This window comes from Phyllostomus hastatus, unplaced genomic scaffold (assembly GCF_019186645.2).
Source record: "Phyllostomus hastatus isolate PE091 unplaced genomic scaffold, TTU_PhHast_1.1 phas_contig_551, whole genome shotgun sequence".
Taxonomy (NCBI): Eukaryota; Metazoa; Chordata; class Mammalia; order Chiroptera; family Phyllostomidae; genus Phyllostomus; species Phyllostomus hastatus.
The window spans coordinates 2255773-2272594 of NW_025333909.1; the positions used below are offsets into that span (position 1 = coordinate 2255773).

Sequence of the window (16822 nt, forward strand, 5' to 3'; positions counted from 1 at the left end):
GCCCCTCTTGGCCCCCTGAGCTTTGCTGGCCACCAAAACCAGGCCAGAAGCTGCCGTAAGGCACTCTAGACCTCCCATAACCCGGCTTCTTGAGTGCAACAGCTTTCCTAAGCCTCCCAGGGTCGGGTCTCCACTCTTCATCTTTCAGCTTGAGCTGTGTGTAGCAGCAGAGGAAAGGACAGCATAGCCAAGGAAATGCTACTGTCAGGACTCCTGAGGTCATGCTCGTGGGCCACTCAAATGAGGGACCCTGGCCAAGACAGGGGATGGGGCCTGCAGCTTGTGCCCGAGCTGTGGCTTCTTGGAATCCCACCTCCCCACCCTCAAATCCCCTCCTAAATAGAAAAGCCGAGGCCTTGCCCCTATTCCTCTTGTGACCTCCCTGACTCCCAGGCCAGTAATGCTCAAGAGCTCTCACCCTAACACTGAGCCCAGGCCCTACCCAGCATCTGAGCAAAGAGCCACACAGTCGGCATGCATCTCCAGTAATGCTTTATTGTTCTGCTGAGGGAGCCACGTGGTTCCTGCTCTCCACTTCTCCCATCTCACCTTAGGTGCCCTGCCCCAACACTCCCACCCACAGATTATAGTATACTCATGATAGACCAAAGCTGTGTGTATATAGATGTATGTATGTATATATGTACCTATATGTACACAAATACATATATATATCCTGACTGTACAGTATTTATAGGTACAAGTAAAACAGGCTTAAAAAAAGTACAATGTTGGCTAGGAACCATCTCATTTCAGTTTATTGAGCTTAAAGAAAAATGAATCATGAGTTGATGCTAGAATGGCACTTGAATTTCCACATGAACCCAGATAGCCAGTGGGTGGGGATAGGTCGGGTTTGAATCACTCCCCAGTGGGCTGAGATGACACTTGGCCCTGCCATCTGGCTGGCTGGACACCTGAACCACAGGCCAGGTCTTTGCTTGAAGGGGCTATTATATCAGCCTGGTACTGTAGGCACAAAGAGCAGGAGAAGGGACGTGGACACAGCTAGGTGTCTCCTTGCCACCATCTGCTTTTGCTCAGCCAGCGTGGTAGGAGTGAGCTTGTCTACTCTCCAGATGTAGCAGTTCGTGGCCAAAGGCTGCACGGGACCCCACAAAGTGGCAGATCAAGTATGGGACCCAAGCCAGGGGAAACTGGTTCATTGGTCTCTTGAGATCAGAGAAAGGAGGGTCCCTCCTCCACTCTCATGTCCCAAGCTATCCCAAATCGTCATGTCGCCTACTAGGGGCCCATCTATGCCTACTCTTTCAATCAGCCTCATAAAAATCAGCATCGTATTTACACAAATAAAACGCTCCACAGTGGTTGGGGCTGCCCTGTGCTCTGCCCACCTGCCTATCCAGTCCCATCCAATTTCTCTGGAAAAGCTAGTTTAGAGCCATTGTTGGGCCCAAAGGCAGGGCCAGAACCTCCTGTCCAATCTCAAAGGGACCCTAGTACCAAACAGGATGGCTTGGCCTCTCAAACCGGCAGAGAGCTGGGAGTACACACTGCCCTCTCCCTCTGTCCCCTGCAGGCAGGGAGCTGATAAGGCTCCAAGCTGATTGGTGGCTCTGTGGGCCTGAGGGCAATGGCGGTGTTCTTGCTCCTAAAATGGCTCTACTCTGTCAGGAAGGCGGAACACAGGGTTTGGGTGGGGGTGGAGTGGAGCTGGGACACTGAAATTCTCCTGTATGTGCAGAGGAACTTCAGGGGACAGGACCAGGTAGCTGGGGTGCGGGGAATGGCTCTGCCCCTGGAAGCAGCATATGGGGTTTGCTGTGCTATGATCCTCCCTAATCATGTGGTACCAAGGGGGCGGGGCGGTGTCACCCTGGAACCAGGCTGAGGTTCACAGCTTTGTCTCCGGGCCAGCTGCCTGCAGGGTTGGGAAGGAATCCCGGATCTTTGCCACTTCCATGGCACACAGGTGCCCAAAGACTTTGTTGTACCAGTCAGGAGAACGGCCCCTGGGGAGAGAAAAGCAGGCAGGAATGAGTCATGCGGTCTTACCAGGAGCCTTTTCCGGGCAGAAGGGAGAAGAGACTGGCCCCCAGCCCCCAGGGATCAACAGCATGAGGCAGAGGCAAGGAGGTCACCAGGGCAAAGGGGGCCTAGTACCTTAGGTCAGCACGGCAGATGTGGGTGAGCCGGGAGCGGCCCAGGCCACAAGGCTCTATGAGGTACTGGGAAGTGAGCATCAGGGCCCGCACCCCAGATTCTGGGACAGGTTGCTCAGGATCCAGGGACTGGGAAACAAGCAGGCAACCCCCACGAGGCAGGTCGGAACGCCACATCCTGTGCAGAAGGGACACATTCAGGTTCCTGATGCTGGTTCCCACCCCACCTCACCCGTCCCCTAAGCACAGCAGAGTAGCAGCTGGAGTCTCTCACCGAAGCACCACGAAGTCACGGCAAGGGTGGGGTGCCATGCTGTCAGTGACATAGTGGTACAGCTCCACACCCGGCATCAAGGCCTCCAGCACCTGGGCCCGCAGCAGGTCCTCATCCCAGAGGGCCCGCTCCCGCAGAATGCGGTGTAGCACCACAGCTGGAGGGGCTGCCACCTCGGTGGATACCTTCCACACACGCAGGGGGTGCTCATCTGGTGCCTGTAGGTCAAGGGAGCGGGGACAGGAGGCAGCTGTCAGGGCTCAAGAGCTCCCACTCACCCTCCCATTCTGGCCTGCCCTCACGCCAGGCCCAGAGGAGGGAAGGCTGCAGGGCTCCTGTGCCAACCCGTGTCACCACCCCTGTGTCCCCTGTCCTGTCTCTCCTTTCCAGATGTCTGCTTCTCTCCCCGCTCAGGATCACAAAGAGATGACAGACACACATTCTCGGAGGCCTTCAAGGCTCTACCATAAAATAGGCACAGTGCTGGGAATTTCTGGATGTGAATGGAAGAAGATATGGGGATAGTCCTTGAGGAACTCACCACCTAATGCGCACAGTAGAAAATGTGCAAAGCAACAAAAGCTGCTGCTCACTGAGCCCTTTGTACACGCCAGGTGCCAGGTTGGCTGCTCACCTCACCCCCATAAGGGAAATTTCATTATGACCACTTTATACACGGCAGTCCTCGGATGTGCAGTCTTATTCATAATGAGTCCAAGAAAGAATATGGCTAGTGCCAAGAGAGGGACAGAGAGAAGTCATCTCCAGCCCAGGGCATGGCAGGAGGCTCTGAATGGAGGAGGGGGCATATCAAGTTGGGGCTTACAGTAGCTGGGGAAATGTAATGTGTGGGGCTGGTTAGTGCAAGTAGCACGACATCAGGGGCAGAAGCACCGTGTGACTGTGGTGTAGAGAGAAATGGGAGGTGAGGCTGTAAAAGCAGTGACATGTCTACAGTGGGGCCTTAGGAAGGTAATTCTGTCAAATGGTCCCCAAGGGAGATCCCTTGGTCTCATTTGGTTCTGGCTTTGCTGGTTGACATTGTCCAAGTATCAGGCCGAGCTATAGTGAGACTGTCAGGGAAGCCCCTTCCTTTGGGATCCCAGGCCCCTTGCCTGCACTGAGTCCTCTCCCAGCCCCACGGCAACCATGGCAAGTGTGGTACTCACCTTCTTGCAAGCCAGCTCTGTGTGCTGGGGCCCTGGTACACTCATCCAGCCTTTGAAGCGCTCAGCAGCATCGCGCAGCAGCTCCTGGACGCTGTCTTCCATGTACAGGCTGAGGTTCACACCAGCAGCCTGTGCCTGCCGCAGCTCAGTCAGGGCTGGGCCAGGAGGGCTGAGCTCAGCTGCGCTGTAGGAGCCACACAGTTGCAGCACCATGTCCTGGGGCACCTGGCAGAGCACACACACACTGGGCTGGGGCCATGAGGAGCAAGCAGCAGAGAGAGTCAGGGACCCTCAGTCCCAGAGCCCACAGAGTTTGTCAGGTTCATGTTCGTGGGGTGGGGAGGCCTGGCTACTGCAGTGAGGTAGGTGAGAAACCTTGCAGAAAGAGCTGGAAGTAGGAGGTTGAGGGACATGTGTGAAATTGGGCCCTATCCCTGACTTGGGGGGTAAAGGTCAGACCTGATGATTCCCCCAGGGTCTGGGAGGTAGGCCTCATGGCCTGGAATCACTCACCTGGAAAAGTTTCTTACAGTCAGTGATCATATGTGACAGGCCCTGGGTGGCCGCCATGTTCTCACTTAGGTCCCTAGGGCCTGGCCGGCCAATGCGGCTGCGCCTGCTCTTGATCCTACAGGAAAGGGCAGAGAGGAGAGGGTGGCACAAATGGCAGGAGGTAATGTGGCTGACAGGCTGGTTTCCAGTTCTCAGGAAGCCAGCTTGCCAGTCCTGAACACAAAACAACCTGCTGTCTTTTAGAAGACCCTGCTTCACAGCATCCGAGCAGTCCCAGGCCCCTGAAGAGTGATGCTAACCCCTTGTGCTGATGTTTTGGGACTGCAGCACCAGGCATCGAGGGCCCTAAGTCCAAGTGGGGCAGGGGTGGGCAAACCCTCCCTGCCCGGCCCCACCCCACATGCCACCCTGTTTCACCTGGGTGAATGGCTATCCTTCTTGGAGACGTTGAGGTGGAAGATGGAGGGTGCCAGGCACACAGCAAGGTTGCCAGCTGTCATCTGGTTTTCCTCAGCAGAGGCAATGTCACTTAGGAAATACAGCAGGGTCTGCAGCACCTCTCGGTTCTCATCAGGGAGCAGCAAAGTAGCGGCTTGTGCTGCTGCCAGCCACTGATCCTTGGGGAGGACTGTCAGGAAGGAAAGACAGAAGGGCTTCCTTATTCCCTAGAGCCTACTGTGCCCAGGAACACAGAAGAAACAGTAGTCCCAAGGGACTCCAGTGAGAGGGAACGGCAAAGGTGGGCTCTGGGGGGTCTCCAGGTGCAAGATCGAGCTCCACTCAAATGTGTGCTGTAACCTTAGGCAAGCCCCTGCCATATAGTGGGTTTGGGGAATAAAATGTGGTTTCTCTCCAGGATGGTTGAGAAGGGGGCAGATTGTTGGGGATGAGTACTGGCAACTCACGCTGATAGATCTGCAGGAAAGTAGTGGTGAGTTTGCTGGTGAAGATAGGCTCTGGCAAGTCTCGGAAATACTGCTTCAGCAGGTCAGCCACATCGTAGGCTGACTGGCCCTCGTAGCAGACATTGTCAGGGGATGACTCATTCATTTGGCGCAGGTTCTGGATCCTAGACTTCACCCCAGACTTGCGGAAGATGCCCACCTGGCCCGTGAAGATCAGGGACGGAGGGAAGAAGGGAGACATGGAAGGGAGACTGTGAGACCGGGGCTGGACCAGGAGTCACAAGCATAGGCTACCCCAGAGACTTCCAAACCCACAGGCCTCCTCTGCACAGAGTTGGAGAGAAAGGGCAAAACCGAAGAAAATGTGTTTTTATAGCTTTGGGCCAAGCAGAAACATGGCTTTGGTGGAAACGAATAGGCAAAGGGGGACCCAGGCTAAGGCAGACTCTTGGAAGTTGGGAAGTATAGGCCAAGAAGGAGGCTGGGACAGAGCTGGGAAGAGAGGCGCTTTGGCTCCATTCCCGCTGGGCCTTTTTAAGGCTAGAAAAGGTCTCTGGTGGGCCAAGCCAGGGGAAAAAAGCAGAGCAGAGTGGCTTCCCTCCCCAGTTTCTTAGCCTCAGACGTGCCCCCCAGCACCACCTCTCCGCAGGCTCCCCAGTGGGACTCACCTGGTCCAGGCACTGGCTGCGCAGATAGCGCATGGCTTGCTGAATGCTCTGCGGCAGCGGCTGGCCTGTGCGCTGTACATGGATAAGGGGTGGCACCCCAAACACGTGCTGGCCTCGGTAGTCTGGGGTTTTGTTCCTTTTCATGAACTTGGGTACTGGCCTGTTTGGAGGAGTAACAAAAGATCAGGAAGGGGCACGGGCTACGCTGGGACACAGCTTGGAGACTACCGGCAGTCTTGAGGAACGTAGGCAGCAATGAGCAGGGTAAGAAACACACCATATCCCCCGAGTCAATAATTGCTAAGCACCTCTCTGGGGCCAGCCCTACAGAGTCACATAGGAACACAGGAGCTCAGTCTGGTGAAGGAGATAAGTATGTCAACAGGCAGTGACAATACTTGCTGTCAGTAGTGAGCCAAGAGCTTCGCGGAAGACCCACGAGGGAGGGGAACTGTACCTAGTGGGTCAGGGAAGGCTTCAGATATGGGTGGAAATTCAGCAGGCTCTTGAGAATTTTAGTAGGCTTTGTCCCAGAGGAGAAATGGGGAAAAGACATCCTAGGCCAAGAGAACAGCATGGACAAAGGTAAAGAGGCCAGGAAAAGAACACAGCACACTCGGGGAAGGGCAATTGGCCCATACAGTGGCATTTCTTACAGGTAGGAAGCTACAGAGCCCGACAGATGGGGCAGGGCCAGAACGTGAAAGGATTATGGTGGGAAGGAAAACTTGGACAGTGCGGAGCGACAGAAGGTACTTATCAAGAGAGTGACGACCAAAGCTGCATTTTCAGATAATATCACTGGTGGTAGCATGGATGTTCGGGTAGAGGAGGTACAGCTCAAGGACCTCATGTTCTGCACCCCCGTTCCTCCCTCACACATGGCACGCATACTCCCATGCATCCGATGCGCACCCCTCACCCACACAAGCTACCTCTCAGGTAGCTCATGGTCCCTCCAGCTTCTTGCAACATCCCACCACTGCATTGCCCGGTGAGCTCTGCCTATCTACACCTGAGTTCTGGAGATGACCCTCCCAGGGCCTTAGAGTAGGGGCAGGGAGGGAGCCGGGACTAGGGTGAGCAGCCCCCCCCCCCCACCGTGGCCCCAGAGCACTCACCAGCTCCAGCCCTGTTTGTGGGGCACAGTGTACTTCTCCATGAAGGCTGTGAGCCGCAGCAGGGAGCCCTTGTGCAACAGGTGGATCTGGCTGGCAAACTGCCGGTTGATCTCCAGCGACTCCGAGTTGAGACTGGGCCGGTGCGAGTTCTGAAAGCTGTGCCAACGGAGCTTCCTAGTCAGGGATGAGGAGGTGGAGAAAGCCCGAGGAGCAGGGTTGGGTCAACCTTAGAAAGGGCTGTGTTCTTCTGGCCCCTCCCCTCCACCAAAAAAAAATGCAGAGAGACGTGACCACTGTCAGCATAGCCGCTACGCCCCAGGGTAGGAAAAGTTTAGTCTTAGTTTCCTGGGCTGCCCAGTGGCCCAGATGCAATCAGGGAGGTGGCCCAGATGCAATCAGGGAGATAGCCCAGGGCTCAGGTCCATCTAGGGCCATCACGTAGTAACAGCCCCTACCCTTTTCCAGGGCTGCAGTGACAAGTCCAGCATTGCAAAACTGGGGATCAGAGATCATCTCTTCTAATGCTGTGGATTTACAGGCAGGAAAGCTGAGGCCCGAGTAGAAGCTAGTATTTGCTCAAGACCACAGCAGAGGCAGGTCTGGAAGCTAACATTCCGGACTGCCAAGTCTTGTACTCTTGCTCCTTTCCTCCTGCGCCTTGGTGCCTAAAAGCAATCAGCCAGCTCCCAAGAATGTGTCCCTGGGCCACATAACTAAGAAACTGGCTTGGGGGCTAGTGAAGATAGGGGGAGGGGAGAGAGGCAAAGGAAGGAACTGGGAAGGGAAGAGACACAGACAACCAAGCCCCCTGCCCCTACCCCTACCCTGAAGTCCCACCTGCAGGGTCTGGTGAGTGAGGCCCCAACGCCTGAATCTCGTCGGTCACGGGGTGCTGATGCCTGGAGTGCAGCTGGCGACGCTGCAGCCTCAGCCTCGTTCATGGAGTTCCCGCTACTGTCCAGTTCACTGGAGGAGGCCACAGTGTCAGAAATGGAGTGTCCTTCTTCCATAGACAGGCTAGAGGCAGAGGTGGGTTCCCCGCCTGAATTCACCTCCTGCTCATTCTCCTGGGCTGGGCCCGGTGATTTGGCCTCAGCCCGAGCCTGCAGCTTGGCCTGTGTCTGGAGTTCAGCTGAAGCATGAGCTGAGGGAATGGTCTGAACTTCATCCTGACCCATGGCTGAGGACTCCCTGTGGGCCGGAGCCTCCATCTGGGCCAGAGCCTCAGGCTGACCTTCAGCTTCAACTGTGGCTATTTCTACTGATGAAGTGGCATCTTCCTCTTCCTCATCTTCTTCTTCCTCCTTATCTCCAGGCTCCATGCCTGGGTACATGGCCTGAGACCAAAGCTCTACCCGTTGCTGCAGTCCCCACACATGCTGGAGGATGTCATCTAGGTGGGCATAGCTGCCCCCTCCCTCCTCCTCATCTTCAGCCTCAGCCCCGGACAGTATAGGCTCAGCTGGGTACAGCTCGGGCATGTTGTCATAGGTGCTGGCATGGCTGCCCGTTGAGCCACAGGAGCCCCGGCGCCCTTCGTAGCCCCAGCGCCTACCTGGCTGCCAATCGGCCAGACGGTGTCCATCCTCAGGACACAGGCTCTCGATGGATAGGGAGCGAGGGAATGTGCCTGGTTTGTGGTCCCCAGGCACATGCACCAGGTAGTTATCCCTGTGTACCCGCTGAGGATGCCGGAATGTGGCCACAGACCAGGCCTCCCAGGCCCTCTGAGTCTCAGTGCCACCGCCCCTAGCTGAGGTGTGTGACTGGTTCTTGGCCCTGTAGAATCCAGCTGAGAGGAAGCCACGGCGGTTACGGAAAGAGAAGGCTTTGGTGGCCTTCTCTGAAGTGGCTGGGCTACGCTCAGACTCAGCTTGCCGGCTGCCACCCTTTTCCTTCCGTCTCAGAGACTCGAGGTGCTTGAGGAAGCTACGGGAACGGCGCTTCTTGGCTTTGTCCTGGGGACGCTCTGGTCCCTGGTTGGGGCTGAGGAGGGTCCGGTCACTCGGGCTTGGGGCACGGCTTAGCAAGGGTGGGTCTGCTGGCTCAGGTGGTAGGCTCACGGTGATGGCCGGCAGGGAGGTGGCACTAAGCTCAGTAAGGACACTCTCACAGCTGGATGTCACTGGTAGTTCAGGGCTCGGTGGAGCCAACAGGTCAGAAGAGCCCATGCGAGACCAGCGCTGACTCTCTTGCTGTGAGGACCAGGGGTTGCTGATGGTACATTGCTCTTCCTCTTCTGAGTCTTCATTCTGAGAAGGGCACCACAGGGTCAGTCAGAGAAGTCCACCTACCAGCCTTGCTTATGCTGCACTCTGCCTCCAAACACTTGGAGGACTTTGGGACAAAGGGCCCTCCCTGCTTTCTGATTGGGGACATGTACTAGAGAAGGAGCTGACTCTGGGAGTGCTAGAAAGAGGAGGCCAGGAGGCATAGATAGAGACCAGATGGATGGTAAAGGTCATGTGATTGATCCAATCCCTCCCCATTTACACACAGTGAAACACAGACCCACAAATGAGAAGCCACTTGTCCAAGGTTATACGTCATGCAGGAAGTCAGGGACAGAGCCAGCCTAGAATTCAGGTATCTTAACCTCTTGGTCTCAGCAACCTCTCAAGTGTGGGCTAGAGTCTTAGGTCAGAATCACAGAATGTTCCTGGCTGGTGTGGCTCAGTGGATTGAATGCTGGCCTGCGTGCGAACCAAAGGGTCACTGGTTCCATTCCTAGTCAGGGCACATGCCTGGGTTGCAGAATCACAGAATGTCAGAGCTGAGAGGAGTTTTGAGATTTTCTCCTTTTCTAATGTGCAAGGTGGGGAAACTAAGGCCCATAGTGAGGAAGAGGCTCACCCAAGGTCACTGAGCAGTCAGTGGGGACTAGGTCCCAGGAGTTTCCTTCTTCTCAGGCCAGGGCTCTGGCAACTGGGCTGATGAACCTACCTCTAGGGCAGAAAGCCTCAGAAGAAACTCATCGAACCTGACCCCAGGGCAGGATGGGATCATCAGGTCCACATTCCAGGGCTACGTGCAGACTGACAGTCCTCACAGTTTCAGCAATCTCAGATTGGCTGAGGCACAGAAGCTTCTGGAAGCTATGGATGCCCCTCCCCACCATTCATGGGAGAGATGAGGAAAATGAGGTCCAGAGGGAAAAGACTTGGGGTGGGTGGAATTAACGACCTTGACATCTAACACCATATAGGCCATGATTTTTCCATCACATTATTCTGTCTCTACCCTCTAGTCAAGGAATTTCTGCCATCACAGAGTAGGGAGTGGAGGCAGATGGATTTCCCTAAGGAAGGGCCATCTCTGCGTCAGGTTATTAGTACACCCAGGAGGTATAGGTGGGCTCGGGCAGAGGGTGAGATCAAGGGCCGGGGTACTTGTTCTCATACTTCAGCCTCTAGACCAGGCTTGCCTAACCCTGACACCCTGCCCCCAGGCTGGAACAAAGCACTGCTGCAGATGTCCTGGACTCCTAGGACACTGGAACTAGTTTCGAAAGTGGTTTGTGCACGTCTTAAGTTTCCCATCACGTTGCAAGGTCGCAGACTCCACTGTTACCATGACTCACCTGCTTGCATTGAAAATGAACCTCCAGTTTCATCGAGGCACAATTGTTCAAGGTCATCAGCCTCCTGCAAGGAAACGAAGCAGTGGTCACCCAAGAACCCCAACCCCCAAAGCCTGTAGCACATAACCTACCAAGATATTCCCAAGATGTCATCCACTAGTGCATGTGCCCGGCCAACGAAATGTCTCCCAAGCCCAGTGTTCCCAAGGGTCTCAGTGCCAGACACAATGCTAAGGAGATTATGGCCTCTGTCCTCTGAGAGCTAATAGATGTGGAAACAAACCACTACAAAGATGGGAAAGGTTCAAGAACCAGAGTAGACAGAAGGCAGAGCAGGCACACAGAGGGTGGGACAAGGAAGTTCCGTGAACAGACTGGTTGTAGTCAGATAAGGCTTCCTGGAAGACAGAAATGGGATTCAGAGGAACAGAGACAGAGGAACTCCTATCTCAGGTTTCAACAGGAGCCTGGGACAAGGTAGAGAGAACAACATTAAACAGACCAGTGTAGTTATGAAACGAGACCCAGGCTGATAAGGTCAGTCAAAACCAGATTGCGAAGGACCTCTGGTGTCATGCTAAAAAGCTTTGGATTTTTCCCTTTAGGCAGCGACACATTTGAGGCAGAGGAGTGCCTGTCTGGAAACTGACTCTAGTGGCTAGTGGGCAGCTGTGCTGTGCCGAGGAGGGGAATGCAGAGATGGAAGGCGGGAAGGCCAGGTAGGAGGCTGTAATGGATCCAAGAAGTCATGGTTTGACCTCAGACAAGGGCCAAGCTAGTATAAGTAGAGAGGGGACAAATGAGAGGACTGTCTATGGAATCTCACTGAAGGGAGAAGAGAATCAAAGCCAGACCTTGGCTTTCCAGCTAGAGTGCTGGGTCGGTGAGGGTGTCACAGACCCAGAAGACAGAGTAAGCAGGGTAACTGCAGTGTATGAGCTTTGTTGATATGTGGGGCTCCTCCTCTGTTAGGGGCACAGGGATGTTTCTTTTCCATGAGGAAGCCCCAAGCTGGGCCCCAGCCTCCCAGGTCTGGCCCTCAGCCCCCCTACCTGCACAGGGCCCCCAAAGAGTCCTCGTCCAGAAAACCGTGGTCCTTCTTCACAGAGCCAATATCCAGGGGAAATGAACCTTCTGCATGGCAGAGAGAAGCCAAGATGAGTTGAGGGTGGTTGGACAGGAATTCTGCCAGCGGCCCTTAGAGCTGGAAAGGGGAGGTTGGAGAAGCTGGGGAGGCAGAGAGGAAACCCAACAAGAGCAGAGGAGGAGGAGCATGTCTGCGGGAAGGGAGGAGCCTAGGAAGCTCGAGGTGGCCATCAGCAGAAAGGTTGGGGAGAGGCCAGGAGGGGTAGCTGGATGAGAGGACCCATCACCAGTCAGTGAGGCAGGTCCCGCAGGGACGGCAGGTCTCAATCCCCTTTGAATCCTGGGCTGCTCAAATGAGGAACTTCCTCCCTCGCCCAAGGTGAAGTGGGGGAGCAGGGAGAGAGTGAGGACAGAAGAAACACTTGCCACTGCTACCCAGAACAGGGGACCCACTCCCTGGGGTTTAAAGAGGAGAGGGGAAAGAGGAAGGAGCAAGGAAGAAGGTGAGAGCAGTCAGGAAACCCCACACTTCTCTGCCTTATTGGTAAAACCAGCCTATTTACTCATTTCCTAAGACTCATTGAGCATCTACTTTGTGCCCGACACTGGGGATACAACAGCAAAGGAGACAGAAATGATCCCTGCGTTCATGGGCTTTCCACTCTCCTGCGGAGGGAAACAATAAACAATACATGAAACAAACAAGAGAATGCAGTAATAAATGCGACAAAAGACATCATGGCAGGTTGGGTGGGGGCTATTCCTAGAGAGGTGGCTGGCAGAGGTCACACGTCTGAGCTGAGTCCTGAAGAAACAGAAGGGGCCAGCCGTGCAAAAAGCCTGGGGAGAGAGTTCCTGGCAGGACTAACACGAAGGCTCTGAAGAGGAAAAGGGCCCAGAGGGAGCAGGTGATAAAAAGGAGCCTGAGTGTGGTCGGCGAAGGGGAGAGAGGAGTAAAGAAAGGGCAGGCAGTTGGCTGACACAGTCTTGTCCGTGAGGGTGAAGCACCGGGACTGACTTCATTCTAAGTGCACTGGGAGTGGTGTAACGCAGTCAGAGCAGAGCAGTGACAGACTAGGCCTACACTCACGGGGCCTCTGGCCACTGTAAATTCAGAGTACAGCAAGGAGTACAGGAAGGAGACTGACACACTAAGCCCGGTGAGCAGTGACAGCAGGTCACACTGATATGGCAGGGAACATGGTAGGAAGTGGTCCGATTCAAGAAATATTCTGGAGGGAGAAGGGGCTAGCGGAAGGGTTAGCTATGGTGGATGACAGAAAAGAAGAATTGAGGATGATTCCTGGATGTGGCGCTTGAGTGGTCAGTAATGCCGTGGGGAGCTCAGATTCAGACCTGTTAAATCCGAGGCACCTGGCCGACATCTGAGTACAGGCAGTGATTGGCAGTTGATTAGATAAATCTGGAGCCTGGGAATGAGGTCTGGACAGAGAGACATTTGGAAGTCACCAGAATATAGATGGTACTTGGACAAGAATCTCCTGGGGAAGAAATGTTGAGAGAGAAGAGGGGCTGAGCCTTAGCCCTGAGACACCCCAACATTTAGCTACCTTCTAGAGGAAGCAGAGACAGCTAAGGACACTGAGAGCAGCAGCCAGAGAAACAGTCAAGAGAGCAGCATTTCTAGAAGCTGAAGAGAGTGGCCAACTGCACTGAAATGCTTTGGAGAGATTAAGTAAGGACTAGGAAGTGACCACTGAACTTGACCCCACGGAGGAGCTTGACAAGGACTGTTGTTGGCAAGGTGGGGGGAAGCCAGGGTGCAGTGGCAGTGTGGGAAGAAGAGGGCAAGTGGAAACAGCTAGTATAAACAATGCTAAGGAAGACTGGGAAAGTGAAGGGAAACAAAGAGAGAAAACCATGGGGAAGACGAGGTAAGGGGCAGGCCACCAGGGCACACGCCCCTGCTGCATCTATGCAACTGGCATCCTTGGAGTGGTACAAAGCAATGACCCTAGTCCAGACAAGGTATTTTACAAGTGGCAACAGCAGACAGAGCTTGTGAGAGCTGACGAGAGCCATGTAGTAGAGATGATAATGTAGGAGAGAGAAGTTGTGGCTATAGAAGCAGGGCCAGGGTACACGGCTTCTTGTGCAATCGGAGAAAGAAATCTGATTTGCTCCACTTGACAGATGAAGAGTAGAAGGATAGGGAAGTTTGGGGGTGGGGGAGGGGGCGCCTTACCTTCAAACAGCTGAGCATACTGAGGGAATCCTGTTGCTCGGAGCCACTCGCATGCTTTCTTGGCCTCAGCTTCTAAAACAGAACAGAGACAAAATGAGGCAGAGAAACGGGGTTAGCTGGGTGATGGGTGTCTGCTGACTCACCTCCAGCAGGCAGGCACCTCGAGTTCTGGTGATCTGGAAATGGCAAAAGAAGTTAAGAGGGAGAGGCTGGCGCGTTTGCCTCATGTCACAGCCAGAGAGGATTTACCCTCTACTTCCCAGGCTGCACACCCTGTATGTCCTGGAACCCCTTTCTTCAGCCTCATTCCTCACCTGTCCCAATCCCCTCCCACTCTTCTACCCCTGCCCAAGAACAGAACCTGCCGACAGCAGTGCCTCCCAGGACCATCTGGGGTCAAGGAGTGCTGCTGGGGCAGGGGGATGCAGCTGTGTCTTCAACCCTCTTCCTTGGGGACCCATTCCCTTCCACAGCCTGCGTAGACTGTCCTAGTCTGGCTAGGGAGACAAAATATTCACCAAGCATTATTTTCTTTCTCCTCATCACACGTAAAGTTCTCCAGCACTTTGAGAAGAACCACCTCTCTCTGAACACATAAAACAAGCTATGAAGGTTTTACTCTCCCCATTTCCCAGATCTCGAAACCAGCTCAGAAAGGAACGGCTCATTCATAGTCTCCCAGTGGGCAGGGTAGCAGTGCTAGGGCCAGAGTCCAAGTTCAGTCTGACTCCAGTTCAGGATTCCATCTTCCGACATGGTGGCTGCCCCAGTGTTCTTCCTCCCCTACCACTCATCAAGTTCCAGCCCTCTCTCCCCTGGGAGCCTCCCAGGACTGCCCCAGCTCTCCCCTGAGGCTGGCCTATTTGCAGCATAACCAAGTGCTGACTGTCACGCTGACACAGTGCTGGCCTGTGGGTCTCTCTCAGGGCAATGGCTGAATTGCCTCTGCTCTGGGAGTTCCCGGCCCTGAACGGGACACCCCTGCCAGCCTCAGTGCAGACGTGCAGCTGGACTGAAGCCACAGAGGAGGCCCTCCTGGCCCAGTGTAGGCTGAGTACCAGCAGCAAAGTCCTGGGACTGCCCGGGCAGCTATTTGTTCCCTACCCAGGTGGTGCCAGGGAGCAGTGGGGCTGGGACATGGGAAGCATTTGTCCCCACGGGGCCCAGCTAGCACTACCTCAGCCCCTCTGGCAGGGGGCAAAGCAGGCTGGGAAAGTGTCCAGGTGACTAGGCAGGTGGTGGTCTGGGGGATGGGAGGTGGTAATGGCAGCCTGGAGGGACTTCACACCCACCCAGGGAGCATTTGGGGGACACAGTTTCACTGAGAGGACAGCTGAGCCAGCTGCTACAACCACCCCCTCATCTCTTACACCTACCAGACACTCTGGAGAAGGGCCTTCCCCACCTCAGAGTCCCTCCCAGCAGCCAGCTCTGCTTTCCTGTCATTAAGACAAAGAGGAGGGGCAAAAGGAGACCAGATCAGAGTTTCCAGAAAGGTGGCTACAGAAGGAAACAGTGACACCTAAAGGGCCATGAGTCTGGCATGGCCACCGGGATCAGCAGAGTCAAACCTAACGGATTGGCCTACATGTCAGGATCACACCCTTTAACCCCACGGCAGCCCCCAGTCACTCACGGTTTGAGGCAGGAGAGGACGAGAAGGGCAGAGAGAAGCACCTGCCTGGTCATTACTCCCATGCTTCTCCCTAAGCCGAAGTGGGGTGGGACAGTACAGTGCTGAAAGCCTGTACCTTGCACCTGTGGACCTCATGCCTGAGCCGTGAGGCCCACAGAAGAGTGGCAGGGCTTCCTGCTCCCCTAATGCTAAGCAGTGGCACTAGCCAGGGTTAGTGGGAAGGGGACCAGATCAGTCGGGTGAGCACCATGTTGTTTCATTCATACTTAGGGCCCTCTAGCCCCTGCCACTCAAAGTGTGGCCCAGCAGCATCAGCATCACCTGGGAGTGGGTTAGACATGAAGAGTCGAAGACCTACTGAATCGAATCTCAGTTGAATTGGATCCTTGGGTGATGTGCAGCCCATTCAAGTTGGTGAAGCATTGGCCTAAATCACTTAGCTCATGGATGCTCATCTTTGGATGCACATGACAATCAGCTAGGAGGTTTTTCAAATACCAATTCCCCAAGGCCCCATCCCCAGAGGCAGATTTTATTGGACTGTGGTGAAACTCTCCAAATTGGTATTTTTAAAAAACTACAGTATGGGGCATATTGAAGCCCAAGGGACTTCCCCAAGTCACACAGTTAAGTGTTATACCTGAGATAATGACCCTGATCTTAAAATTCCATGCCCAGCACTCTTTGCCCTGGCATTATGCATACCTGCCATCAGATGCTACGTTAAGGGCCTTGGACTCAAAGGAACCAACCCGGGGCCCTCAAACTTGTGTTCTGCCCCTTCTGGCCTAGTGGAGTGACAGGCTTGAGTTTAAATCCTGGGGCTGTCAGTCACTAGCTCTCTGACATCGGACAAATTGTTTAACCTCTCCAAGACTCAGTTTCCTCCTCTGTAAAATAAGAGCATTCAATCAAATACTGGACCGGGAAAACATACCCTGACGTATAGTACTAGGCACCCACCAGTTCAGTTCCCTTCCCACCGTGACTGAAGTCTCCCAAGGAAAATGAAGAAATGGGAGAAAGAGGCCCAGCAAGCATTCCCCTTTGGGTTTGGAAAGTAGTGACATCCATATCACTGTCAGAATTGGAAGCCAAATGGCTCAAGAAAGTGAGGTTATGAGGCAGAAGTTTCAGAGGCCACAACAGCTCAAAAACACAAAGGAGCCAAGGAGTCCGAAGCAGGGCTCCAGACTGAATCCCCAGCAGCCGTCCCTGGCAGGAATCTGGGGAATGTAATAGGTTATTGCCCAACAGGATGTCAGGGACATTGGCTCCCGACAACATACCACTCCATGGAGAGCTGGGGGGCCCTGAGGCCCCCTCCCAGAGGAGCAGTCAGGGACATATGTCTTGGTGATTAAGGGCTAACCCTAAGGTGTTTTGCCTTTGTCCCTCACACCCGTCCAAGCCTGCCCAGGCTGGGAGCCAGGTGACCACCCAGCCCTAGAAGAGTTAATTCACCTGGAGCTGGGGCCCAGGCGGCCCAGAATGAAGATTGCCTTATATGCCCGGCGGGGAGAGTGACACCAGGCAGGCTG

The 16822-nt window shown here is 54.6% G+C and overlaps 1 protein-coding gene across 4 annotated transcripts in view; it reads right to left on the bottom strand.

The window, feature by feature from the left end:
• Nucleotides 1–731: 731 nt before the first annotated feature.
• Nucleotides 732–16822, bottom strand: part of STARD8 (StAR related lipid transfer domain containing 8) — a 39486-nt gene continuing 23395 nt past the window's right edge. For 2 of the 4 annotated variants that reach the window (XM_045847420.1, XM_045847422.1), the window contains exons 2-14: nt 13646–13717; nt 11406–11487; nt 10354–10417; nt 7611–9025; nt 6774–6947; nt 5653–5812; nt 4985–5183; nt 4497–4707; nt 4080–4194; nt 3567–3791; nt 2398–2615; nt 2125–2301; nt 732–1973 (exon numbers count right to left, since the gene is read on the bottom strand). In XM_045847420.1, coding sequence (XP_045703376.1) covers nt 1856–1973; nt 2125–2301; nt 2398–2615; nt 3567–3791; nt 4080–4194; nt 4497–4707; nt 4985–5183; nt 5653–5812; nt 6774–6947; nt 7611–9025; nt 10354–10417; nt 11406–11487; nt 13646–13717 — 3230 coding nt within the window. In that variant the 3' untranslated portion in view covers nt 732–1855. The remainder of the gene's footprint in view (nt 1974–2124; nt 2302–2397; nt 2616–3566; nt 3792–4079; nt 4195–4496; nt 4708–4984; nt 5184–5652; nt 5813–6773; nt 6948–7610; nt 9026–10353; nt 10418–11405; nt 11488–13645; nt 13718–16822) is intronic. The other 2 variants (XM_045847423.1, XM_045847424.1) reach the window with 2 other exon arrangements.